Consider the following 19832-nt stretch of genomic DNA (forward strand, 5'->3'; position numbering starts at 1 on the left):
TGGAAATAATAGTGTCAATAATGCTCAGCAGACGATTGGCCAGAATCTTTGCAAAAATCTTAAGGTTGACGTTCAGTAGGGAAATCAGGCGGTAGTTTGCCGGCGATGTCTGGTCTTTATTTTCTTTTGGTATCAATGTAATGTGAGCTTCAGAGAGATAGAGCATGGATTGACCTGGTGTATCTAGCGAATTGAAGGCCTTTAGAAATGGGTGAGCTAGGACATCTATGAAGGATTTGTAGTATGTAGTTATAAGACCATCTGGTCCCGGACTTTTGCCCGGCTTTAGTTGGGCAATGACCTGTTGTAGTTCCGTCAAAGTCAAAGCCCCATCTAGTTCTTTCGCTTGTGACTGAGAAATGGCTTTAAGGAGAAATTGGGCCAGAAAAGTCTGGATGATGTCCTTGCGTGGTCTATCATCTCCTGTCGGTTTAGGTGATAAGAGGAGGTTATAAAGCTTGGTGTAATATCGCTCAAATTCGGCTGCGATAGCTGCAGATGTTCTAAGTGGATGACCTTGTTTCGAGTTAAGTCTACGAATGGTGTGCGCCGCTTTTTAGCTTGTAAGGCCCGTGCCAGAAACCTGCCGCTTTTATTGCCATGTTCGTAGAAGAGTTTCTGGGCTAAAATAAAATTGCGTCTAGTTTTCTTTTCCACTAAATCTCGCAATTGCTTGCGTGCCTGGTCAAGTTCTGACACCAAGTCTACAGCCTTCGAGCGCTTTTTGCAGCTACGAATTGAAAGAAGCTTGGGCTACAGGTTTACAGGAGGCCGAGATAGAAAGCAGGAGTCCACGTATCACACGTTTGTGTGCTTCCCATTGAATGCGAGAAGACGTTTCCAGAGACATGTTTTCTTTAAAGTAGTTGGTTAGAGATTCCTGTATTTGACGGGTAACGTTGGAGTCAGTAAGGAGAAAGGGATCTAATCTCTATGTTTTGGATGTGTAAGGGGCATCAGGAAGTTGAATAGTCATCATAATTGGGTGGTGGTCAGAGAGAATCATTGGTTCTATAGAGTCTGACTGCAGCGTGTGCAAATCTTTTTGTGAGAGAAAGAGATAGTCGATTTTAGAATGACGTTTTTGAGGAGCTGAAAAAAAGTGTAATCTTTATCGGAGGGGTATAGGGTACGCCAGGTATCATGTAAGAGTAGGTCATTTAATTCTGCTTTTATCTGTGTAAGTGCTCGGAAGGGTTTTGATGAGAAGCCTGTTGAGGTGTCATCTAGGGGGTTCAAAGCCACATTGAAGTCGCCTCCAAGAATCAAGATACCCATTTGAAAGGTGACAAGAATTCTGGAGAATTTACGAAAAAAGCCTACTTGTGCAGTGTTGGGACTGTATATGTTGGCTAGAGTGATTAGTTTGTCATATAAAGTGCCCTTAAGGAAGAGGAACCTTCCCTCTGGATCCTCGAGAGATTCTGTGATTATGAGTGGGAACGTTTTGGAGAATAAGATGGATACACCTTTCGCTTTTACCTCAGTGTTGACTGAATGATATACTGTTGGGTAATAGAAATTGGAGAGTTTAGGAATATGATCCGCACGAAAGTGGGTTTCTTGAATAAAGAGCACATCTGCTCGTAGCTGTTTCATGTAATTCAGGAGTTGTGAGCGTTTTTCGGGTATATTTAGGCCTCTTGCGTTCAGAGATGCCACAGAAAGTGTACGGTGCTTTCGTCGAGGTGCATGATTGGTAGACATTGTCATGTATTAGGGAAACTGAATTGCTTAAGGCTCCTAATTAGTAGATAGGGGGAAGGGGGAAAAAAAAAAAAACAGGGAGGGGGGAGGTGGGGGGTGGGTGGAGTGGGTAAGAGGAGGTTGAGGGGAAGACAGAAATAAGAGTGAGGTTAGGAAAGAGAGGGGGAAGTAGAGTCAGAAAGCCAGGAAGTAGAAAAGTTAGAGAGTGTTAGTAGTGTACGCTCAAAACTGGGCGTGTAAGGCAAAATATATCCTTAACACTAGTCTAGGGAAGCAAAATCCGGTGACTAAGTAGTCCAGCTACACAGTCCTGCGTTGCACATCTGAGTCATCAATCGAATAATTGATGTATTTTGTATAATTGTATAAGTAAGGTGGGAAATGTGTCGGACCCAGAGGTGGATGCAGTGAGGGAGGACAAAACAATCCTAGCAAGATCGTCAGGGATCTATTAGGTGTCGTGTGGGTGGAGAGAGTGTGTGGGATAAGATCCGGTACAGGATGGCGGAGATACATGGAGGCGAATAGATGTTAGCGAATTGTAAGGAGAGATACTCAAATCAAAGTAAGGTGGATGTCAGAAGGGGATAAAAAGGAAAGTATGTGTTATCTGTAGTATTGTGGGTCAGCATGTGCATATAGCTATAGGGGTGTTATGTCTGGTAGGATGGTAGTAATACATCTACAAGGACGTGGTGTCTTCCCAGGAAGACAGTGTGGTGGTGTTATGTAGTAGAGTATAACATAGGCATAAGGCAAACATACAATAATGGCAATAGGTAAATCGAAAGCGTTAATGAAAAATTACATTCTGTAATCGTACATAAATCCTGTAATGCAATCACGGAGGAACATTGCAAGTAAAACTCATTCCTACTGTGTCAGGCCAGACAGAAAATATCAGCCCTGCAGGTACTCAAGCGGTGCAGATAAGAATATATAAGGCCCCAGTGTATGGAAGTGCAGGTCGCGGTCTGACCGCTTAGTGAAACCGTGTTCCTACAGTCCCAACCCAAGGGATTTAGTTGTCCCAACCAAGACTCGATACGCTGTACAACAGGTCACTTCCACGATTGTAGGTTAATCTACATGTTTAAGGGGTTGAGAGCGGCAGCTGAAGAAGTGTCGTGGAACTGTGGCCTGTTGAGAGCACCATCCTAAGAAATTCAGATACATATAACTAAGACAACCAGAGAAGAACGGCAAACTTGCAATTAACCTAAGGTTCCGAAATTCACCTGCCTTGAATAGAACTCAACACTTCGTCCAAGGTCAGTAAGTAAGCCAGTAAAAAAAAAAAAATAACTTGTAGTCTAGTCTGCTAGTGTAGTCTACACCCAATTGTGGAATAATGCGGAGGCAAATGAAATAAACTGGGAGGGGGAGGAAATGCCCAAGGGAGAATGTTTAGTGGGAAAACTGGTATTAATGCATTGCGTCTGATATATCAAGCTTCACTACCCAAATCAGAGAACGCTCACGGCTGCTGTGTGAAGCTATATGATCAGTAAAGGGTCTCTGTGTGATCATTGGTACTCAAAAAGCTTGTGAGGAGACGTTATGTGTACTATGAGGATCGGAATTCTGCGTGGCAGCCCAATACCGACCCTCAAGAGAAGTGCTAGAAATAAGCAAACAAAAATTTGAAGCTCATGCTGAAGGAGCTAATGGGCTATACCCTGTGTTTTTGATGATCCATTCAGGAAGGCCTCAATAGACTACCCTGTTGTAGACGTAAGATCATGGTCTTGGGAGATTACTCATATAAGGGTACTAACGGTTATATGTACCAAGATTCAGCGATTCAGGTCAACATTGCGGGGGATTAGCAGCCTGCGTCACTGGATCCCAGGCTAATAAAGATTCTAGTTTCACTTAAGGTTATCAGGATAATGTATAATATATTAGGCCACCATTTACTAGAAAACCAAGTTTTAAAGTTGGTGAGGTTATGGACCAGAGCTCTAGGGATGCCAATACTATGCAGCTAGGCTATAGCAAAAATTTGTATGATCACAGTATCTATTTGCAACGGTGATAAACACATATAACAAACATACAATGAGCGTAGGGAGTAAGACCTTCCTATACACATATCCGCAATTCTCACCCCATGGCGGGAGGTGCTCCATTCGAGGTGCCTTGTGATCCCAATTCAGACAGAGGCCGTGAGCTATGAACGTTTGGGTGTGTGAAGAACCAAACAAATAGAGGGATGGCATTGCAGAGATATGGAAAAGCAGGGAAACTTAGAAGAGTCAGTCATGACGTGCCTTACGGTGGGCTGGTGAGGGTGGAAGACTGTCCCCGGTGACGAGTCTTCTTCGAACAGGAGAGGACAAGATGCGTGGAGACGGTCTGCGTCTTCTTGCTCCTCCAGGATGTTCTGCCACTTGAGCCTCCATTGGATCTTCCTCTGGCGAGGGAGGCAGGTGGAGATCACTTGACCAATTGGGAATCGCTACAATAGGAATGTCAAGAGCTTCACAAAACGGTGTAATGTCTTCCAGGAATTTCAGAAGGGCTGAACGACCCATGTTTGATGCTGATAGACCAAAAGGAAATCTCCAGCGGTAAGCAATCCCTCTGGAATGGAGTAGCTCCAGCAGAGGGCGCAAATCCTTTCTGCGTTGTAGAGTGAGATGACAGAGGTCCTGAAAAAGCTTGACTTCCACTCCATTATATAACACGCAATTGCGATCTCTTGCTTTACGCAGTATTTCTTCCTTAAGTCGACTAAGCAGCATATTATATCTCTCGGCGGGTCAGAATCTCTGCCTCTCGGACGTAGAGCCCTATGGATGCGTTCTAATTCAATTGGAGATTCTAGCGGTCTTTCTAAGAGGTCATTGAAGATGGCCAATACCGTTTGGGTGAGATGGCCTGGTTCAATTGTTTCGGGGACACCACGTACCCTTAGATTATGGCGCCTACCCCTGTTGTCGAGGTCTTCGATGTGTCGGTCCAGCTCCTTTAAGTGCATAGTGTGTGTGTCCACCAGTTTGTGCATATTGTGAATGGTGAGATCTTGAGTGGAGACATTATCTCCCATTGCTTCAAGCCTTTGGGCCATCGCCTGCATGCCAATATGTAACTCAGCGATTGCAGCAGAGAGGGTCTCTTTAATATCCGATGCTACTGCTTTCAGGTCCCCTATAGTGAGAGGGGAAGTTTCAGGATGGCCGGAAGAGGGTGTTGCAGTCGGATTTCTGCCGTGAGAGTGAGAGACTCCAGGAGGCTGACGTGGGGGAGAGACTGAAGTGCCAGGCTCAGAGAGTTCCGGGGTCTGAGACCGGAATAATTCCGGAATGCTATGGATGGTAGGGCCACTCAGCCGGCGAGGAGATCTGGACCGTGGGGTGGCTGTTCTCTTATCTGTTTTCCCCATCTCAACTGCGTCTCTCCTTCCTTGTATTACGTATATCCGCCTCCGTGTATCAAGGCTCTAGTAATTAGGTTGTCATTCGCCTGGTCTCAGGGTAAGCTCCCCGGTAGATGTCAATTTGTGGGCTGGCAGGTAACTGTTATAGAAGGGATAGTGGAGCAGGTATAGTTATTTGTGACTGTAGGGTTATAACCAGGTGTCAACATGCAGAATGTGTTGGATCTTTTATATAGAGGGTTGTCAGGAATCTACCAGAGCCTGCAGGTGGGGAGGAAGAAGGGGGGTTGCAGTTAGCACTGCACCTTCTCTCCTAATTGCTGAACTGGACTGCTTTGTTGTGCTACTGCAGGCTTGATGGAGGCATCAGATTTCTAGTTGTGCCTCAGGGCCTTTATGAGAGGCCTTCACTCTGGGCCCAGCTGGGGGTTGCCCAGGAGGCTATGCGGGCAAGTGGAGGACCGGGTGGGGGAGGCTCACCTCCCTCCTCTCCTTATTAGAATCAACCCGCTGCCGGGTCCCGGATCGGGATAACGCGAGTCCCGTGGCTCAAGCAGGCCGCACTAGGCCGAGATCACCGATGCCGCGGAAGGGGGTCAAAACAACCCTGCACCCGTCCGCTATGTCTCCGGAGCCTAAGCGGGCTCTCTTCTCTCTCGATCAGGGCAGCTGCTCCACGGATGGCCGCGGATGGTGGATGACTCCGCCGGAGCTCTGGATTAAGCAGCCGGCCGGGTCGCCATCTTGGACACGCCCCCTATCCAAAATTAATTTAGTTACATTTGTTCTTTTGAATATTGTCCAATCAGCTCATTTCATTTCTCTTTGTGGGTTGGACTAGCCAAATTCGAACATACAACACTAATCCGAACCTACAAACAAATCTGAATATGTGAATATGATGAAACAAAATTGTTAATTTAACAAATGAATTTGAAACAAAACTAATTTTCTCATTGTGCCCATCTCTACTTACGTGATCCAGTTACTGTCAGCACCTCCTTCAAACCCTTAACCTCAGCGTTCAGGAAAATGTAATCACAGAACTTCTTGGTCTGAGCCACAAAATTGTGTTTGAGCATTCCCTCATCTACTTCATCCAGATTCTGAAGTTGTTCGTCATCAGCAGTCGGTAATGGAAACACAAAGCATTTCCGCTTTCCAAAATACATCCGGATGCGTTCCCTGGGCATATTATACATCTGGTCCCTCTTTGTTTTTACACCTGTTGTGAATGGAATAAGAGGTGTAGAGAGGATGGTTATTTGGGGTGTCAGTTTTATTGGTAAACATTAGTGTAAAACATAATTGAGATCTTTTTTTCTGGACTTGATATGTTCACCTGTATACTTAGAACTGCAGATTAAAGGATAAGTTCACCTTTTTGGACAAAAATAATAAATGTACATTTGCAGGTAAAGAAATTGTCTGCAGGAGCCTGGAAAGCATTGCACCAGCGATGAGTAGATGGCTGATGTCATGTAGGTCTCCTGCAGATCTGTCAGAATATCTGCTTGTCTGTACAGGATGTATGAAATGTACAAGGTATACGAGGTGTACATAATCTACAAGGTGTACGGGATGTACGGAACGTGCGGGGTGTACAGAATCTATGGGATGTACAGAATGTATGGGGTGTACTGGGTGTATGGAATGTACAGGATGTATGGGGTGTACAGGTTGTATAGAATGTACTGGGTATACGAGATGAACAGGGTATATGGGGTGTATGGGATATACAAGATGTATGGGGTATACAGGGTGTATGGGGTATACGGGGTGTACGGGATGTATGGGGTGTACCGGGTATATAGGGTGTATGCGGTGTACGGGGTATACGGGATGTACAGGATGTACGGGATGTACAGGATGTACGGGGAATACGGGATGTACAGGATGTATGGGGTATACGGGATGTATGGGGTATACGGGATGTACAGGATGTATGGGGTATACGGGGTGTATGGGGTATACGGGATGTACAGGATGTATGGGGTATACGGGGTGTACAGTCAAGCAGTTATTCTGACAGGAAGCTCCACAGTTCAATGAACACTACAAGCTGACAGCCACTAAGAATGCCGGGACTTGTAGGCACTCATTCTCAGAACTCTGTAAATGAATGACGCGGCGGTGTGGGCGGAGCCTCACATGGCCACGCTGGTTTCAAATCTGACAGATAGTATGTGGAAACTCCTCCCCGTATTATCTGTCGGGGGGGGGGGCGGCGGCTGTGATTTTGGGAACATGTTAAATGTTCATCCCTAAACACGAGTGGATCATGTAACATGTTCCCAAACGTGAACTTATCCTTTATAAAACAGACAATGGCTGAGTGCCTCCGGTGTGATGACAGATCTTTCTACAGAGGACTGTCTCTGCACTGAATTATCAAAATTTTGTTAAAAGTGTCTGTCTATGTAGTAAAGTATGCTAGTTATACTCACTGTAGAACCTAAGGGGTTAATCTTCCATATTGTGTAAAAAGGCTGTTTGATCCTGTCTTCTCTGATCCTCCCCTTCTTCCAGTGTCCCCCTCTTATCTCCTGATAAGGCTAGGTTAACACCTATGCAGGTTGCATTTGAGTTGTTTCTGCATTGCGTTTTTTGGTTTTCAACCTGCAATTCTGCCGCATTTTGTGTTTTTTTTTGTTTTGTTTTTTTTTTAATTTCTCTTGTTGCTAGGCAGATTTAAAACACATCAAAAATGCAGCAAAAACACAATTAATGCTTTTCTGCAGCGTTTCCATTGAAGTCTATATGACAAACAAATGCAACTTTTTGCATTCAAAAAAGTCCCTGACCTTTCCAAAAAATGCACCAGGTGAAAAAGCAGAGATGTGGACCTGTCCCAAAGGACATCATGATAAATGGACTGCTGCAGAACACGCGTAGGTGTGAACCTTGGGTCAGACATATCGCGTGGAGAAACACTGCACATGCTCAGTTTGGTGTGTATTGCTAGAGAGGGTTTTTTTCTTCTTGGGAGAGTGCATGTGATCAGCACAGGGCCAATAACCATTGTCCAGACAGAGGTCAAGGGTTCTGCATCCTCCATGAGCAGAATGAAAACTCCTCCTACAAGCTTTAACCAGTGCTCAGCTGGACACTGAAAGAAGTCACAAGACTGCTCTAACTGCTGATGAGAAAAATAATTTAGCAGTTTATATTTACTAAAATAATTGCATTTCCATGTTGTGTGTACTGTGGGAGACCAGATATAGTGAATGCAGGGTCCGGGGAGACCAGATATAGTGAATGCAGGGTCCGGGGAGACCGGATATAGTGAATGCGGGGTCCGGGGAGACCAGGTATAGTGAATGCAGAGTCCGGGGAGAGCGGATATAGTGAATGCAGGGTCCGGGGAGAGCGGATATAGTGAATGCAGGGTCCGGGGAGAGCGGATATTGTGAATGCGGAGTCCTGGGAGAGCGGATATAGTGAATGCAGGGTCCGGGGAGAGCGGATATAGTGAATGTGGGGTCCGGGGAGAGATGATATAGTGAATGCAGGGTCCGGGGAGAGGGGATATAGTGAATGCGGGGTCCGGGGAGAGTGGATATAGTGAATGCGGGGTCCGGGGAGAGCGGATATAGTGAATGCGGGGTCCGGGGAGAGCGGATATAGTGAATGCGGGGTCCTGGGAGAGCGGATATAGTGAATGCGGGGTCCGGGGAGAGCGGATATAGTGAATGAGGGGTCCTGGGAGAGCGGATATAGTGAATGCGGGGTCTGGGGGTTTAGTAACACTTTAAGGGCCACAACATATACATTACCCAACCAAAGATATAGATAAATAAGTTGGATATCTATGTGTAGCATAAGCTGTATGAGCCCCACTAACATTGTTGACTCTTCTCTTTCTGCAGATGTTCCCACTCCATAGCCACATTCTTCTCTGCCATAACATATCAGGGACCTCAAAGCACCCTGTTACACCCATTCCCTTCACACTACTGCGACTTATAGTGTGACTTTACCAGGCGACTTGAGTACTACTTTGAAGCGACTCTGAAGCGACTTTCAGGGAATGCTGGGTAATCTTCCTGTAATGTTGGATCCAAATCACATCAATAGAGATTTGGATCTGACTTGGAGGCGACTTCCATTAAAGTCTATGGGCACAAGTCGGATAGAAGTCACCTTGAAGTAGTACAGGAACCTTTTATAAAGTCGGAGCAACTTCAGTAGTGCTAGGTAAGACAGCTCTCATTGACTAACATGGGATTTCACATGTCATGCGACTTGGGGGTCTCACAAGTCGGATCCCAAATCTCAGTGAACCGTTTTTTTTTTCTAAATTCCAGCTCCTCTATGTTCCATTATACTATCAATGTACTTCTTCTGCAGAAATAAAAAAAAGCTTTCTATTTATCCTACACAGCCCTTACCTCAGTGTCCAGCTGGTTGTATAAAAGTCTTCATTACTTCCTGGACAGACCTTGGGATATGAAAACTGTTAAAGCACAGGAAGGATTTCACCAGCTGACCTCATTAACCCCTCGCCCTCCAAAGCCTCCCCCCCCCCCTCCTGAGCAGGCCATTTTTTGTTGGGATATGGCGCTGTGTTACTTAACTGACAATTGCGTGGTCATGCAACGCTGCACCCAAATGAAATGTATGTCCTTTTTTCCCACAAATGGAGCTTTCTTTTAGTGGTATTTGATCACCTCTGCGTTTTTGATTTTTTTTTTTATAAACAAAGACCGACAATTTTGAAAAAAAAATAAAAAATTAGACTTTTTGCTATTAACCGGTTCCCGCATGGCCTATGGCCAAATGGCGGCTGGAAAAAACCCTGACGGCTCCGGGTGGACGCCATATGGCGTCCTTTCGGGCATGCGCAGTTTGCATGCCCACAGAGCCGCGCAGCGGCGCGATCTGTCACCGCCCGTGTACCTCGGACACAGCCGATGATAGATCTGTGTACCGGCCCTGTTGCCAGTACCATGTGACCTGTTGTGACCAATCACAGCAGGTCACATGACAGTTGTATACAATGGATGACTTCCTATCATGCCATCCATTGTATACGAGTGTGGCTAGCTGTGAATGGTCACAGTGATCACATGCACAAGCTGGGCCAATCATAGCCCAGCTGTGTCATGTGATTAGCTGTGGCCAAATCAGTTAAGAAAAAAAAAATTCTGAAGTAATCAATTTCATTTAGGTAAATGCTTGCTTATAGCAAAGTAATTCTTTGCTATAAGAAAATTGTGTAAAAAAAAAAAAAAAAAAATAGTTCACTTCCCCAAAGTAGTACAATGTTACCATGGTAACATTATACTACTTTGGCCATAGTGAAATATGAAAACAAATCTTACAAAAAGAGAATTTTTTTTTATAAAAAATAATAAAAAAATAAATAAACAATTTTAAAAAATCTTTTTTTTTTTCGCATTGTCACCAGTCAGTGTCCCTGATCACTACCATGACAGTTATATGATGACGCTGTACTGCACTGGTGACAGTATGTAAAAAAAAAAAAATAGTGAAAATCATTTTTTTTATTTCTTCATTTCTGAAAAATTATGACAAAAAAAAATTACAACTTCAAAAAACTCACCATGACTCTTATGAAGTACGTCGGACTGTCTACTTTGCAAAAAGGGGTCATTTGGGGGGGATCTGTACTGTTCTGACATTCTTGGACCTCAAAAAATTAGATTGGCTGTTAGTACTTCAGGATTGATCAATATTCAGATCTATACCATAGTTTGTGAACTCTATAACTTTCCTACAGACTAAATAATAAATAGTAATTTGTGTTTTCACCAAAGACATGTAGTAGAATACATTTTGGCCTAAATTTATGAAGAACAATTATTTATTTGCAAACTTTTATAACAGAAACAAAGAAAACGTGTTTTTTTTTTTCAAATTTTTTTGTTTTTTGTTAAATTAACTGCTCTGACCTCCACTTCCACCCCACCCTACATTCCTCATACTGAAGCTCCCCCAACACTCCGCACCTTTGACCTTATTACCATCGAGGAAGTCTCCAAGATCCTCTCTGATGCCCGCCTCACCACCTGCCCCCTCGACCCTATCCCCTCACAACTCCTACGATCTCCCTCCCCCTCCATCCTACGCTCCCTCACCCACATCTTCAATCTCTCCCTCTCCTCCGGCACTTTCCCCTCCCCTCTGAAACATGCACACATCACCCCCATACTTAAAAAGCCCTCCCTGGACCCCAATGACCCGAACAACCTCAGACCCATCTCCTTGCTCCCATTTACATCCAAACTCCTCGAGCGCCTAGTCTACACCCACCTAAGCTCTCACCTCAACGACAACAACCTCCTCGATCCCCTACAGTCCGGCTTCCATCCCCTACACTCCACCAAAACTGCCTTACTCAAACTCTCCAACGACCTGTTAACCGCCAAAGCTAATGGCCACTACTCAGTGCTCCTACTCCTTGACCTCTCTGTGGCCTTCGACACAGTCGACCACCCCCTCCTCCTCAAAAAACTACACTCCCTCGGCCTCAGAGATTCTGCTCTCTCCTGGCTCTCATCCTACCTGTCACAACGCTCCTTCAGCGTTACCTGTAATGCTACCACCTCCCCCTCACTCCCCCTCTCTGTTGGGGTCCCTCAAGGCTCTGTCCTCGGGCCCCTTCTCTTCTCCATCTACACCTCCTCCCTTGGCCAACTCATACACTCTCACGGCTTCAACTACCACCTCTATGCTGACGACACACAAATCTATCTCTCAACCCCCCACCTCACCCCCTCGGTCTCCGCCCGAATCACACACCTACTGAGCGACATATCAGACTGGATGTCACTCCACTTCCTTAAACTGAACCTCTCCAAAACCGAGTTTCTCGTCTTCCCCCCAGCCCGGACCCCACCCCCCATTGACTTCTCCATCACATCTAACAACGCCACCATCAAACCCGCCCCGCAGGCCAGAGTACTGGGTGTCATTCTGGACTCCAACCTATCCTTCCAGCCCCAAGTCCAATCTTTAACAAACTCATGCAGACTCCACCTCCGCAACATCGCCAAAATCCGCACGTTCCTAACCCCAGAAACCACTAAACAGCTCATCCACTCCCTCATCATATCACGACTCGACTACTGCAACTCCCTCCTCACTGGCCTGCCTCGCTGCTGGTTATCCCCGCTTCAGTCCATCCTGAATACGGCTGCCAGACTCATTCACCTTTCCAACCGCTCCGTCTCCACCACCCCCCTCTGCCAATCCCTCCACTGGCCTCCACTCAGTGTCCTCCACCCCCCTCTGCCAATCCCTCCACTGGCTTCCGATTGCACAACGGATCAAATTCAAAATCCTAACACTGACGTACAAAGCTGTCCACCATACTGCCCCGAACTACATCACTGACCTAATATCCAAGTACTGCCCAACACGCACACTCCGCTCCTCACAAGACCTCCTTCTCTCTAGTTCCCTGGTCTCCTCCTCCCATGCCCGCCTCCAGGACTTCTCCAGGGTGTCACCCATCCTCTGGAATTCCCTGCCCCAACCCATCAGACTGTCACCTACTCTCCTCTCAATTAGGCGCACCCTGAAAACCCACCTCTTCAGGGAAGCCTACCCCACCCCCTGCTAACTTGCCGACCTCCTCCACTCTTCCTACCACTCCATCCCCCACAGCTATCTCCTCCTGTGCCACCATCCCCTCCCTCCTAGATTGTAAGCTCGAAAGAGCAGGGCCCTCGATCCCCTCATGTTTTGCATTGTATTGGTATTGTTTTGTCACATGTTCTGTCCCCCTTTGTAATGTACAGCACTGAACGAACTATTGGCGCTTTATAAATACTGTATAATAATAATAATTAACACAAAATAAAAACCCCAGCAGTGATTAAATACCACCAAAAGAAAGCTCTAGTTGTGTGAAGAAAATGATAAAATTTTAGCTTGGGTACAGTGTTGTATGACCGCGCAATTGTCATTCAAAGTGTGAGAGCGCTGAAACCTGAAAATTGGCCTGGGCAGGAAGGGGATAAGTGCCCGGTATGGAAATGGTTAAACATGTACAGCAAAAAAAAAAAAAGTCATCATAAATTTAGGCCAAAATGTATTCTGCTCCATGTCTTTGCTAAAAACAAATCCTGATATGTAGAAATTAAATGGTTTACATGAAAGTCACAGCATTTACAAATGGTGGTATATATACACTGGAACTTCTATTTCAATATTTTTATTGAGAATCAGTAGAACAACATATAAAATATATGAGCATGGGGACATCTCACAGCCAAATGGTGTTTTGTAGCAAATCAAGTAATAGATAGTATTCTGTATACAATACGATTCTGTATGGTGATAAACAGACCAATATTGCATATTGATAATATATCGGAAATCGTAGCATGCTGGAGTCCATTGAAGTAATTTCTTTATAAACTAAATGATGTGAGTAAGAACAGAATCTATTTAACAATAGAAAAGAGAACAGAAAATAGGAGAAAAACTGAATAAGAAATACGGATAAAAACAATGAAGAAAAAGAAGGGCCAGCCAAAAGTCCACTTAAGTAGCCGAAAGATACCTAATCCATGGATCCCAAGTGCTCTCAAACTTGGAAGTGTTGTTACTAATTATGCTAGTAAGTTTATCATTAATTATAATCCAATTCAATTTCTGTGACTAATTCCAGGGAAATGGGTAATTGTTTCCAGCGTTTAGCTAGAGTAATTTTTGCTGCCAACAGAATATAGAAAATCAATTTAGTCGATTTCTTAGGGATATCAGTGGGTAGTAGATGAAATAATGCTATTTCAGGAGATCTGTGAATAATAATCCCCATTACCAAATAAAGGAAATTAAATAAGCGGATCCAGAATCTAGTCCCCACAGGACATAGCCACCATTAATGGAGCATAGTACCCTCTTGTCAAAAACAGCTGGGTGACACAGATGGGTATATTTTAGCAAGACGTGTAGGGACCAGATACCACCGTAGAAGCATTTTATAGTTAGATTCAATGAGTGTAGTGTTAATCAAGAGTATAGACATCGCTTTAGCCACCGTCTGCCAAGTATCTAACTCCAAAGATATATTCAGGTCTCGTTCCCAATGTACCATACAAGAAAGCTTAATATGGGGGTCAACAAAGGAAGCGTAGATATTGGACAAGCGACCTTTCAACAACTCTGCAGCCCCACAGGAGACCTCGAGAGGGGTGAATGTACAGGGTTCCATTAGTAATTTAAATTTGCTAGTGACAAAAGACATGATTTGATGATAACAGAACATTTCAGTAGGAGGCAATTGGCAGTGTGTTTGAAAGTATTGGGGAGAACATGGGCGAAATCCTTCCAAATAACCCCAATACGCAGAAAACCCTTATTAATCCACCATTTAAACACAGATTGTCATGAACCAGGTGTGAATTCAGGGTTAGAAATAACTGGGGCTAGAGGGGTATGTGGGGAAAATAGAGGCTTGCAAGCCCGCCGTCTATCCCATACCATTAAAGAATACGATAAAGTAGGGCAGAGGATGGGGGGACGCAACTGACTGGGAAGCCACATAAGAGAGCCAACAGCATATGGACGGCAAGACTGGGCCTCAATACCAACCGATTGAGGTACATATCCTCTAGCAGTAGTACAGGAGACCTGCGCTATCTGAGCCACATGAAAATAAGTCATAAGATTAGGTCCCAAACTGCCATGCTTTTTTTGGGAAAAGGAAGTCACATTATTAACCCGAGGACGCTTACCTCCCCATATAAATTTAGAGATTGCAGATTGTAAAAGTAGAATTTCCCGTCTGAGAATCGTGATCGGAAGAGTCCGAAAATAATATAATAGTCTCAGGGGCGGACTGACAACTCATGGGGCCCCTGGGCAATAGGGGATCATGGGGCCCCTGTGTCCTTGCCCAAACTCAAAAAAGCCTATAAAAAAGGTACTAGGGACATCTCACGGGGCCTCCTACTGACCCCGGGCCCTCGGGCAGTGCCCGAGTTTCCAAATGGTCAGTCTACCACTGAATAGTCTTGTCATTTTAACAGAATTGATTCTTCCAAATCAAGACAAAGGGAAGTCCGCCCATTCGTGTAGATCAGTCCTAAGTCGTTTAAAAAGAGGGGGGTAGTTGGCATTATATAGCGATGAAATAGAGCTCGTGAGATGGATCCCTAAATAGGGAAGAGATGGAGTGGCCCATTGAAAATCAAAATTGTCCCAAAGATACTGGAGCTCCGACATAGGTAGAGAAATATTTAAAGCAATTGTTTTAGAGGAATTCAGAGTAAGATCCAAGGCCATAGAAAATCGATGAATTAGGTGAAGGAGACTAGGTAGAGATACTCGGGGATCAGAGACATACATAAGGACATCATCTGCAAATAGTGCACATTTATGATCTCGTTGGCCAGAGTAGATGCCAGATATAGTAGGGTCAGAACAAATAGCAATTGCCAGTGGCTCCATTGCTAATGCAAAAAGTAGAGGGTAGAGGGGGCAACCCTGTCTAGTGCCTCTCCCTATAGATAAAGGGGTCGATTTGTGTCCCCGAATGGACACCTGGGCTGAAGGATTACTATAGTGAGCCCGCAATAATGTCAAGGAGGAAGGACCAAACCCAAAGGCACCCAGCATTTGCAATAAGTAATCCCAAGACAGGCTGTTGAATGCTTTATGGAGATCTAAGGATAGCAGCAGGACTTCCCTTGGTGAGGAATTGTCCCAATTAGATTGTACAGTTGACAACACAGCGCCAAAATTCTGCAAATTTGATCAGGTGCTTGACGACCGCTAATAAATCCTGATTGATCATCATAGATATAGAGAGATAGAAATTTATGAAGACGTAACGCCAGAACTTTAATGAGGATCTTGAGATCACAATTATTTAAGGAAATAGGGCGATAGTTAGAAACAACCATAGTATCTTTATTGGGTTTAGGATTGACACTAATGAACACTTTATTCTCATCTGATGGTACCACTCCTCCATCATGTAGACAATTAAAATATTGGGCCATATATGGAATCAGAAGGTCAAGGAAAGCTTTATAATAGGCATGTGGAAGGTCGTCCGGTCCTGGGAATTTATGAGGAGCGAGAGCTTTAAGGGAATCCCGAATCTCTTTGCACGTGATAGGCTGATCCATTAGGTCTCTATGGGCCTCCTGAAGAGAAGGAAGGGAAACAGAACTCAGGAAACTTTCAGTAGATGAGGAAGTTTCCCCTCGAGGTGATAGAGATCAGTATAGAAAGAATGGAATTCTTGGAGGGTCTTGCTAGGATCTTGAGACAGAGCACCAGTATTCAGTCTAATTTTAGGAAGCGCTAAATTGGAAAGTTTAGGGGATAACTTACATGCTAGTAAGGTGCCCGGTCTGTCCCTCCAGGTAAAAAATTTGTGATTGTTCCAACGAACCTGCTTATTGGCCATAGTAGTGAGGCTGTCAGGGCAGGGGCCCAGGAACGGACAGGCAGGCCTAACAATGTAACGCACTGGCTGATGACAACCACCACCCACAGACCGAAGTCCCTCAGGGCGCGGAGTCTAAGTCCCAGGCTGCCCTTAACCAGGGCCCCTGATGGTGGGGATGGACTTGACGCAGCCAGGAACCAGGTCACGGCCCCCAAGACACCTCAGCTGCGGTAATGGCCGCCGCCAATGGCGTGTAGCAGGTGGAAGAGACAAAAGAGTAGTTAGACAGGCCGGGTCAACAACAATAGGACAAAACAGTACAGGACAGCAGACGAGAGTCACAGGTCACGAGCTGGGTTCAGCAACGGAGTGTCAGATCAAAGGAGAATACAAAGAATAGTCGAGTACAAGCCGAATCAGATACCAGGAGAGTCACGAGAGTCAGAACAGAGTAATAGCAACACAAAGACACAAGACACAAGTGCAAAGAGCATGTGCGGACCACAGGCTTATATGTCATCAGCCACACCCCTCTGGGGGATGGACCTCAGAGACCTGAAGGCATAAAAGGATTCCCACCATGCACAGCAGAATCCAAGATGGACGCCAGCACATGGAGTAACATAACCTCAGGGAAAAGGTAGGACCTTGACAGAGGCATAAATTAAGTTCTAAGCGGGCCTGGTCAAGTTTAACTAATAAAGCCGGATCAGGATTCTGTTTATGATGATTAGCAAGGTCAGTATATACTTGCGATCTAGTCAAAATCAAGTCATTTCGTGCCTTTTTAAGTCATGAGGAAAGTTGAATAAGGAACCCCCTGATTAAGGCCTTATGGACCGTCCATTAATAGCTGGGGTAGTATCATCTGGCTTATTAATTTCAAAGTACAATTGTAAGTCTGAGGAAATATCCTGACAATAAGAGGCATTACCTAGGATAGACTCATTAAGGCGCCAATGAGGGTCCTTCCATGTGTCCAGGACAAAAATGTTAATAAAACTGGGTCATGGTCAGACCAAGGTGTGGAAAGAATTTTAACTAATCAATCTAGAGAGAGAACGTGTATGGAGGAATATGTGATCAATACGGGAATAACAGTTGTGGGCCTTAGAGAAATGAGAATAATCTCAAGAATTTGGGTTAGCTTCTTTCCAAGCATCAACGAAATCATAACGATATAATAGTTGGGCAAACTTACAACTTTGTCTAGAAGGGGATTTAAGCATGACGATTCGGGATGGATCCAGTGTTTGATCTAATGCTAGGTTTAAATCACCAGCCAGAATAACATCGCCTTCAAGCTCTGAAACCAAAGAGCTTAATTAAGAGTGGAGGAACTCCACCTGATTAGTATTTGGAGCATAGTATATCAAAAAAGTAAGCAAGCTTCCACCCAAGTGACCTTTTACCAGAAGATAGCGTCCCTCCCGATCACTAATAACTTTAGATTCAGTAAACACCAAACGGCAAGACAGACAAAGAGCAACCCCTTGCTATTTTTCCATAGCATTAGCAAAATATCAAAGGGGGTAGTCTTTATGGACATATCATGGGGTAAATGAAGGGGGAAAATGTGTCTCCCGAAGGGCTACAATGTCAGCTCCAAAAGAGCGGTATGAAGTAAAGGTCTTAATACGTTTAGAGGGAGAGTTGAGCCCCTGAGCATTATGAGATAACATACGGATAATCCCTCTATCAGTCCGTTGGGAAGACATGATCAGTAATTGGCAATCTATAGTCAGCAAAAGTTGTCAACTCCCAGAGCATGAGGAACGTTAGGATTAACCAAAACCAAGGACGGCTTACCTTTAGAGAAAAAAGAGAAAAGTAGTACAAGGAAAAAGAAGCAGAAGACACTCGGAGTAATGAAACCATCGTGTCCAGCAACATCTGGCATTGCTTATTATACTGTATCACAAACGAAACAAACAATTGACCAGTAGTGTCTGGACTAAAGCCCTGTACGGGAAAAAGTCTACCCGGCGAATTAACTCAGGGGAGAGTCTTCCCGAATCTAGGAGGGCCCATAGACACCAATATCAGCAGATATGATTATCATAGTAATGCAAACGGCCATATAAAGGGAGAAAACAAAGGAAAGAGGAACCCCCCCCTTTCCTCTTATTACTTTCCTTCCTTTGTTATTAAAATGTATTCTTCCTCTTTCACCCCACCACAAAAAAAGTAAAAATTATTTCCTCCTCCTTATCCCTCCTCCCCCCTCATCTCAAATCCTTCCCTCAGTCCCCATCCCTTTCCTCACTCCCTCTAAAAACAACCAATCATGGAGGCCAATGTCCCTCTAGGAACCACTGAGAAGCCACTACAAAAATACAAGAAAAAATCCCTTTCCCGTACGACGCCCAAGAGTCAAGCAAAAGGCCTTCAGGTGGTCTTCTTAGAAGTTGAAGGGTACCACAGTGGTGATAATGGTGGAGAGTGAGAAGCAGTTCGTGATGAGGAGTGAGATGAAGGGCTGTGGGAAATGATACCCAGTTAAAGCAGGAGTCCTTCACCTTCCTAAAATGTGCAGAACCCATGAAGCTTGCCATTGTAGGTAAATTGTAGCCAAAAAGGATAGGTCCACCAATAGCGGATATCTCACCGGACCAGGTGGGAGAGTAATGGTTTGAGGGACCTCTGTTTCTGGATGGTGATCGGAGAAACATCTACAAATATTTGTATTGTGTGTCCCGCAATTTCCAAATCTGCAGTCTCCCTACTATATTTCATGACAGCTTCTTTAACCTTGAAGAAATGTGGCTTGACAATATCTCTAGGAGGTCCCCCTTGTCTAGGTGGGATCAGTGCCCTATGTATACGATCAATATCTGTATGGAGATCATCAATTTCAGGGATTGCGGATCGCATGAGGGATTGAGCAATGGTAGTAAGCTCTTTGACTGACTCTGAGAGCCACCGAATACGAAAATTGTAACGTCTGGCCCGGTTCTCTAGGTCATCGATTTTAGAATAGGCCTCGTCTAATTGGTCTTCTAGATCAGATATCATGTTGGAGTTTTGGGACACTTTATGGACCGTTGCATCAACTTTAGATTCAAAGCTGTCAAGACGTCGGCCCATTTCTTGGAAGTCCTGCTTAAGGTCCGCTGCCAATTTAGTAGTAGCTCTGTCTAATTCTCATTGTAGCAAATCAGCAAATCGTGCAATTAGGGTCGCGTCTCCCAAATATTGTGGTGGAGTTGGAGGGGGTGTTGATGAATTCTCAGGACTTTCAGGATCAGGTTCTACCCTGGTGCTTTGGCTAAAGAAAATAGCCGCCACCTCATTATCTAATGGAGAAGATGCTAGAGAGTCACGGCCTAGTGAGCAGGTCGAAGCCTTGGACACTGGTATAACAGGGCT

The 19832-nt window shown here is 44.8% G+C and overlaps 1 protein-coding gene across 1 annotated transcript in view; it reads right to left on the minus strand.

Moving 5' to 3' along the window:
* Positions 1-19832, minus strand: part of LOC149431181 (guanylate-binding protein 3-like) — a 104034-nt gene that overhangs the window by 74623 nt on the left and 9579 nt on the right. Inside the window, exon 5 of the mRNA XM_089665820.1 lies at positions 6066-6314. Within this exon, the coding sequence (XP_089521946.1) occupies positions 6066-6314 (249 nt within the window). The remainder of the gene's footprint in view (positions 1-6065; positions 6315-19832) is intronic.

Source organism: Staurois parvus, unplaced genomic scaffold (genome assembly GCF_062004578.1).
Source record: "Staurois parvus isolate SC_StPar_1 unplaced genomic scaffold, SC_StPar_1.0 ptg002362l, whole genome shotgun sequence".
Taxonomy (NCBI): Eukaryota; Metazoa; Chordata; class Amphibia; order Anura; family Ranidae; genus Staurois; species Staurois parvus.